This window comes from Phragmites australis, chromosome 15, assembly GCF_958298935.1.
Source record: "Phragmites australis chromosome 15, lpPhrAust1.1, whole genome shotgun sequence".
In the NCBI taxonomy this organism is placed as follows: domain Eukaryota; kingdom Viridiplantae; phylum Streptophyta; class Magnoliopsida; order Poales; family Poaceae; genus Phragmites; species Phragmites australis.
Window position 1 is genome coordinate 5,659,904 of NC_084935.1, and position 8,722 is coordinate 5,668,625.

The following is an 8,722-nucleotide window of genomic DNA, read 5'->3' on the forward strand; positions in this document are numbered from 1 at the left end:
GCCTATTAAATGTAAGCTTCAATTTTTTTGCCAAAGTGGCTACAAATAGAATTGCTAGCGTAGCGCAAAAGGTAATAAGTCCAACACAAACTGCTTTTATTTCTAGAGGAATATTATAAAAGGGATAGTTATTCTACATGAGACTTTACATGAGCTACACCGTAAGAAATTAAATGGAGTCCTCCTAAAAATAGATTTTGAGAAGTCATATGATAAAGTTAGATGGCCCTTCCTACAACAAGTGTTAAGAATGAAGGGCTTTTCGCCAACCTGGTGCGAATGGATAAGATCTTTTGTTCAAGTAGGAAATGTTGGGATAAAGGTGAATGAGGAGTTAGGACAAAAATTTTAAACTAAGAAAGGTCTTAGACAAGAAGATCATTTATCTTTCATCTTGTTAAATATAGTAGTTGACATGCTAGGCATTCTTATCAACAAAGCTATGAATAATGGTTAATTCTCTAGGGGTGTACCGTATTTAGTTGATGGAGGTTTGTCCATTTTACAGCATGCGGATGATACAATCATCTTTATGGACCATAATTTAGAACATGTCAAAAACATGAAATTATTTCCTTGTGCTTTTGAACAATTATTGGGCCTTAAAATAAATTTCAACAAGAGCGAACTCTTCTGCTATGGACTAGCTAAGGAATGTGAAGAACAATACTCTCAATTGTTTGGTTGACGCATGTGTACCTATCCTTTTAGATATTTAGGTATTGCAATGCATCATAAGAAATTATACAACAATGATTGGAGGATCATTGAAGATAGGTTTAAGAAAAAGTTGAGCAGCTGAAAAGTAAACATATGTCAGTTGGGGAAAGACTAGTTTTAATAAACTTAGTTTTAACTAGTTTGGGAATATTTATGCTCTCTTTTTTTAGGTCTATAGGGGGGTCTATAAAAATTAGAGTATTATAGATCAAGGTACTTTTGCAAAATGATGGTCACAAAAAGGAGTATAGGTTAGCTAGATGCGATATCATTTGTCAACCAAAAAACCAAGGAGGGTTGGGTATCCAGAACACTGATTTACAAAATCAATGTTTGTTAAGTAAATGGTTGTTCAAGTTAATCAATGAAGATGGGTTATGGCAGGACCTCCTGAGAAATAAGTATCTAAAATTCTAAATAATTGCTCGAGTGAAGAAAAACCTGATGATTCACAATTTTAGTCTAGACTAATGAATGCCAAATACAGATTTCTAAACATGGGTAAGTTCCAAATTATTGATGGAAATCAAATCCGGTTCTGGGAAGATAAGTGGCTGAGCAACTTCACTCGTAGTGAGCAATATCCATCACTATATAACATTGTTCATAGGAAAAATACATCCGTTGCAACGGTGTTTAAGAGTTCCACTAAATATTTCTTTTTAAGATCCTTAGTTGGTAGTAATCTAATGCAATGGCATCAACTAGTTGCTCGTATTGGACATGTTCAATTGAATGATCATAATGATATATTTTGGTGGAATCTACATGAGAATGGATGTTTCTCAGTTCGTTCGATATACATGGCTCTTGTACACAATGATAATGTAAATGCGAATAGGGTGGTTTGAAATTTAAATGTCCCTTTAAAAATAAAGATTTTTTTGTGATACTAAAAAAAGATGTTATTCTAACCAAAGATAACTTAGCTAGATGAAATTGAATGGCAATAAAAAATGTTGCTTCTGCAGTAGCATGGAAACATTCAACACTTATTTTTTTACTATCTTTTTGCTAAGTTTATGTGGCGTGCAATTCAAATTGCCTTTAATATCATTGTACCATCTAGTATGGATAATTTATTTGGAGACTGACTTGCTAGCTGTCGAACTAAGTGCAAAAGACAATTATTAACTAGGACATCTGTTTTATGTTGGGATTTATGGCATAGCAGAAATAATATAATGCTTGATAAACACCTTCTAAAAATTATATGCATGTACTATTCAGAGAGACATGCACAACTATGAAGGTGTGAAGAAGACAAGGACAATATTCGACTTGCATGTCATACTCTAGAGACTACGATGATGCAATTTTTCGCCAATCATAGATGAAGATTTAGCAGTAGAATTACTGTTTAATAAATTCTCAGTATCCAAACTATGCTAGTTTTTATTGGTTTAAATTATTTCACTATCACGTCGTTTGATATAGCAACTTGAGTACTGTAACTTTATAATAATAACATTGGTCAGATACTCTCGTGCTAAAGGCCGAAATATTCTATTCCATTATTAAAAAGAAGCATTATATTGCCTACTGATGAAAGATTCATAGTCATTCACTTACCCATCGAACGCAATATAACATATTATATATTGCTTGATTAATTTATTATTGTAATGGTAAATACCTTTGTATAATAAAATAATTCACAGTTCATTTTGTGTTCTGAATATTTATGTCAGCTTACAGCCATCTACCAGCTAGCTTAACATGCACGCATGCAAGCTTAGCTAGCCATCAAGTTCAGTACGCATGCAAGCGGCGGCCCGCACCTGCCCGCTCAAGTGCTTGCGGCAGCCGCAACCCGCCCCACAGCACAGCACCGGCCGGTGGCCACGATCACGAAAATTCCATTTGTCATTTCGTTCGTTTATGATTCATATTGAAGATATAAATCAAAATTTGTAAAATAAACAAGAGAATCAGCGAATAAATAAATATCTAGCAGAAAAAATAGACAATCAAACTATACCGTATACATGAGCGCATAAGAAATTGCATTTCCCCGATGACCACTCCACTTCTATTGGAATGGGATCTGACCACTCCACTTATATTGGAATGGGATCATGTGATGTCTATCTTATATTTACTAATTAGAGATTTTTTTTCCTTCACATTAAACTAAAAAAATCATAAAAATTTACATAAAAAAGCAAAACATCCGACCATCGAATTAATTGATGGATTAATTGTAACCATGAATCAACAACCAGACGAAACAATATAGAAGATTAAAAAATAAATCATAGAGTCCAGCTCCAAGATTATTCTTGCCTTGTCTTTCCTTTTTTTGGTACCTTTTGTCCAACAAGTTTACATCAGCAAACTCCAACTTAGTTACGTTAGCAATCAACACACTTTTTCAAATTAATTAAAACATACCAATTAAATATGCATGTAATCAAACATTACAAAATTAAAACAACAGAACGCAAACATATTTCGGATTATCACATAAAAATAATATCAAAGAATTTATAATGTATTTAAAAAAATAATATGAGATACGGTGATGACATTAAAAATAATAATAATTTCAAAAAATCAAGAAACAAATAAAAATAAATTTGCATAACACATAAAATGAAAATTATAAATTAGATCTATTCACAAATAATAAACATGATTCCAATATTATGAAAAAAAAATTACATTTATATTTTATATTCTAATATTTAAATATAAATAGCTGATGTATCTTAGCATACAACCATTATTAACACAAATATCTACAATTCAACTGTAAGTTAAATTTTTAGCATGTGTTGTCGCACAAGTTGATGCGCTAGTAGAGTAAAGTCGGAGGTTGCTCCACCTCATTCGTGATGAATGAACAGTAAACGTTGTACAATATTCTCATGTGAGACGCATTTTACTGTTTAACTCGTTTTACTTTTATGGACGTTGATGCACTACGTATCCCGTTTCACTTCCACTGCCCTTCACCTCAAGATAAGCAGATCGCAACATCAGGGCCACCTCCAATCTTGCACGACGCCCCCCACTTAACCCCAAAGCCACTCGCCTCGCCACCCATGGCCATGGCCTTCCACCCCCTGGCCGGCTCGCGCGTCCACCGCTCCCCTCTCCTCCTCGCCGCGGCGCCATCCGCCCACCACCGGCGCCGCTTCTCCGCCATCGTGGCCACGGCGGCCGCCTCCGCCTCCGCCTCGGCCACCACGGAGTTCGACTTCAGGGCGTACATGGGGGAGCGCGCGGCGGCCGTGAACCGCGCGCTGGACGCGGCTGTCCCGGCGGGGGAGCCCCCCGCGGCGCTGCACGAGGCGATGCGGTACGCGCTGCTGGCGGGCGGGAAGCGGGTGCGGCCCGCGCTGTGCCTGGCCGCGTGCGGCGTGGCCGGCGGGCGGGAGGCGTGGGCGATGCCCCCCGCCGCGGCCGTCGAGATGGTGCACACCATGTCGCTCGTCCACGACGACCTGCCCTGCATGGACGACGACGACCTCCGCCGCGGCAAGCCCACCTGCCACGTCGTCTACGGCGAGCCCATCGCCGTGCTCGCCGGCGACGCCCTGCTCTCCCTCGCGTTCCGGCACATGGCCAGCGTCGACTCGTACCCGCCAGACGTCGACCCGGACAAGCACCCCGCCCGCGTCGTTCGCGCCATTGGCGAGCTCGCGCGCTGCATCGGCTCGGAGGGCCTCGTCGCCGGCCAGGTCTGCTTTTTCATCAGATTCTATTCCTTTCCACCACTGAGCAAATAAAAGGAAGTAAAAATTAGGCAATGCGCTAATTCTGTGTATGTAACGCCTTGCTAAAAGTGATGATGTCCATGGTTAGATGTATATAGCAAGCTGACTTCGAGGTTGACAATTAGTAGTACTCACTGACACAGAATGTGACTTGGAAGAGATCACATTGCTGAAAATATTTTGTCTACTTTCTCCAGGTTGTTGATCTTGAGATGACTGGCTCAACTGAAATTGTGCCCCTGGAACGCCTCGAGTACATCCATCTGCACAAGACTGCTGCATTGCTCGAGGCCCCGGTGGTCATTGGGGCAATCATCGGGGGTGGCTCGGATGAGCAAATTGAGCGGCTGCGGAAGTATGCGAGGTCAATAGGGCTGTTGTTCCAGGTGGTTGATGATATACTTGACGTGACCAAGTCATCCGAGGAGCTAGGGAAGACAGCGGGGAAGGACTTGGCAAGTGACAAGACGACATACCCCAAGTTACTGGGATTGGAGAAGTCACAGGAGTTTGCGGAAAAGTTGCTTTGTGATGCAAGGGAGCAGCTTGCAGAATTCGACAAAGAGAAGGCGGCACCTCTGTTGCATTTGGCCAATTATATCGCCCATAGACAGAACTGAGGTGATGCTTATTCTGTTGTTGTTCATTGTTGATTTGTGATTTTGTAAGATCATTAAGCTTGGGTTCCAGGAATATTCGAATTATCTCGGTGATATATACTAGCTGTAGGTCTCTACCTTGGTGTAATGTGAATATTTAGTCGACAAATATTAATATCATATCGAGTTAGTTAAACCTGATTGAAATCAATCTTTCTGGCTTATAGTTTTCTGGATGATCATCAGCTGCATGTACGACATCATTGCAATGCTCCAAGCAGTCTCAGTTAGAATAACATAGCACTTGTGTATTTCTGTCTTGGGTTGATCAAAATTATTACTCACTTTGATAATTGATTTGAAAACTGAAATTCTTCTGCTATGTGGTACATTACTATCTGAAGCAAGCATAAATGGTTGAATGAAATCAATTTTATATTCTTACTACCACTGCATATGCAAGATCATGTTGACTTCCATTTTCAGGGCACACGCTTGGAATGTACCATGCAAGAATCATGTGGTGTGTTCTCCCAGGTGAACTATCGCCATATCTTGAACTTTTCTGGGTCTTGGTTAACAACAAATGCAACGCTACAAAATTGATACATATTCAACAACTTTTAGGCCAGTAGTGGGAAGGAAGTGTCCAATAAATGCGCCAATCGAACCAAAGATCTGGCTGCGGTTCAGTATTTTTTTTTTCACTTATTTTTCTCTGAGAATGTAAACAAACTAGGAAAAGAGTAAGCATGCCTTTAATGTGATGAGTCACGACACACTGCAAAAATAGGACATGCAAGACCTTAGGCATGTGTCCTGTCGGGATGTATGGATGCAAATATGTAGAAAATCAGGAGTATATCGGCGCCTTCAAATTCACCAACTTGTCTATTTTGGAAGATAAATCTGTTACATGACTGTAACTATGTTTTATTTGCTCAATGGAAGACTCCAACACCTAGTGAAGTATACTCTGTGTTTAAGCAAAAACAATGAATCGAAAATCAGGTGTATGTGAATAGTGCATCTTATATGTGGTAAAAAATTATGCTGCCAGATGTTTTAAACTTTATAATCGTACTTAATTACCATTGAGGTTAAATAGACCGTATGAGGTATCTCTTTATGGTGTCCTGATTCTGATGTACATCACTGCACTGCATAAGCACCTCACTTTATTTGGCGCCTCATGATGTACCTAACACTTATCGTGTGTTCTGATCTGCTTCACATGTTGGAAAATGTATGAATGCATATGACCAAGTTTTGGTCGATCATGGGAGCCTCTGCTTATGTCTATTTCACCAGTATGTATGCTTGATTTTTTTTTATTGATGCATATAAGATGTGTTTGAATCCGTTCGTTTTTTCTTGCCATGTCATCGTAAGCAATCTTGACTAGTTTCTAGAGTCTGGACATTGTGTTGAACATGTTGAATTTTACTGCTGATGATTTTCATGGTAATCAGTTCCTTTGCACGGACCATTTTCTCCCAAAGCTTGTGTCTTTTTCATGCTAAATATAAATCCCAAAGGAAGTTGTTTAATGGCTACAAAGGTGCACGAAAGTTTTTTTAACTGCCTGGAGCAAAGTTTAATGTCTTGCACTCTTGCCAGGAATACTAGTATTGACATGGTATTGCAGACAGCGTTTACTGATACTGCTGAGAAATCGATCTGAATGATTTGATTTCCTGTCATTTTCTGAAACCAACAGCCGTTTGAGAAATGCAACCCCTTGCCAAGGCCACAAGGATTTCATTAGATAGTGATAGAAGTAGAGTTGTACTGCTTCTGCAGCTGTCTGCATGATTTCCCACTATGAGATTTGTTGTCGTGGTCACTGTTCAGCGATCGCTACTTCCTTTGGATTCTTTGGCCCTCCCTGAATTTGCTACCAAGACCTGCACAGCAGGTCAGCAGCAGTGATTTTACTCGTGCCGTTTCTGTTCTGTGGACTAGTTTATTTGAAGACACGTGAAGGGAGAAAATAACAAGCGTTCATAACTGGGACGTACAAAAAAGGAAAATTTATTTTTGACGACTGTGAATCAGCGCTCGCCAATCAGGATTCTGGGATAATAAGTCTAGGGAGAATCTAGCGTCCGGACGTCCGATAGATCGAATGCTTCAACTGCCTGTTACAACATCAAAAACTAACATCTACAACATTTAAAAATTAACGTTTGTAACATTAAAAAATGCTCAAAAATAGCACAGATCTGGATCGAAAAAATTATTCAATTGAGTTAATTCCTATATTTCGTATCTCTAATGTTTCAGATGTTCAAATTTAATATTTCAGACGTAATAGAAATTTGTTGCGGAAGTTATTTTCGTTTGTTGCACTCAATTCATGCATCAAAATAGCACACAGATTCGGATCAAAAAAATTATCTATTTCAGTTAATTCCTATATTTTCGCATTTTCAATATTTCATATGTTCAAATGTAATATTTCAGATGTTATAAAAATTTATTGTCATAATTATTTTTTATGTTACATTCAACATTCGGTGTCCAATTTTTTTTTATCCTTCGGACATTTGGAGCAGAGCATTACCGATAAATCTATGCTTCCTTGTTTTTTACTGCCTATTGCCGATTGCTTTATTCCGTTTTCCGGAATGATTGCCACACATCGGTAATGGCTTTCAGAATGTTAGGATGCATTTCTTCCGCAATTGCCTTTCTGTTCTTGTCGGGAAACAGTAGCGCGTCAGCGAGAAAGAGCCGCATGTGGCGTCCGGCGTCCGCCAACCCAGCCTCGCGGGTTCGTGGTACCCGGCCGGGCGCGGCGGGCGCCCAAGTAGCGGGCGTCCTCGGCATCGGCCCGGGTGCGGCACGGCAGCATGCGCTGACGTGCTAACCGATCGACCCGCCACGGCCAACGCCTCGCCGGCCCGTCCCCGAAACAGTCAGTGCGTCCCGGCGTCGGCCGCTGCCCCGGTGCGCCACTCGGCCAACCGCCAGCGCCGTGCCGCCATCCTCGGGAGTCAGGAAGCATCGTCAGCGCACCGTGTTTCTAACCTGCCAAAGCGATCAGGTGGGCAGGTTTCACTCTCACGAAGGAATCGTCCCGTTTGTACGCCAGCCTTTGTTCCGGGGAGATTGATTACGGACAACGTCCTTGTGGCATATGAAACGACGCATTTCTTGCGGAATAAGAGAAGGGAGAAGGAGGGATACCTAGCTCTGAAACTGGATATGAGAAAAGCTTATGATAGAGTTGAATGAGATTTTCTAGAGGCCATGCTGGGTTAGCTTGGGTTTAACGAGAATCAGGTGGAGCTCCTTATAAAGTGCTCCTTATAAAGTGTGTAAGATCAGTGCGGTGTCGTATTAAGGTCAACTGTGAGCTAACGGAGGAAATTATTCCACAACGTGGATTAAGACAGGGTGATTAGGGATGGCAATGGGTCTAGATCTGTCGGGTTGTATCACTCCGTATCCGTATCTGTGTGAAAAAATTACGCCCGCTACAATACTCTTACCTGCACATGGGTATGATATTTACCCATACCCGTACCCGTGCGGTAACGGGTACCCAACGGGTTACCCACATCCGGAAACTCACCCTCAACGATCGGGAGAGGCGACAGAGGGTGAGGCGGCGGTGGCGGCAAGGAGGGGTGACGAAGGAGGAGGCAACGGTGGCGAAAGCCACTGGAAGGAGCG

General features: G+C 41.1%; 1 protein-coding gene across 3 annotated transcripts; it reads left to right on the top strand.

The window, feature by feature from the left end:
- Positions 1-3,708: 3,708 nt before the first annotated feature.
- On the top strand, positions 3,709-6,015 carry LOC133893341 (geranylgeranyl pyrophosphate synthase, chloroplastic-like). 3 transcript variants are annotated; one of them, XR_009904472.1, is made up of 4 exons: positions 3,709-4,406; positions 4,640-5,063; positions 5,528-5,578; positions 5,669-6,015. XR_009904472.1 is itself a non-coding variant. In XM_062334340.1 (3 exons), the coding sequence occupies exons 1-2, from the start codon at positions 3,768-3,770 to the stop codon at positions 5,060-5,062; spliced, it is 1,062 nt and encodes a 353-aa protein (XP_062190324.1). In that variant the 5' UTR covers positions 3,709-3,767; the 3' UTR covers position 5,063; positions 5,528-6,015. The 3 variants fall into 3 exon arrangements, 2 of the variants coding, with proteins under 2 accessions (XP_062190324.1, XP_062190325.1); XM_062334340.1 differs by having other exon boundaries at positions 5,528-6,015; XM_062334341.1 differs by lacking the exons at positions 5,528-5,578; positions 5,669-6,015 and having other exon boundaries at positions 4,640-5,252.
- Positions 6,016-8,722: the final 2,707 nt, after the last annotated feature.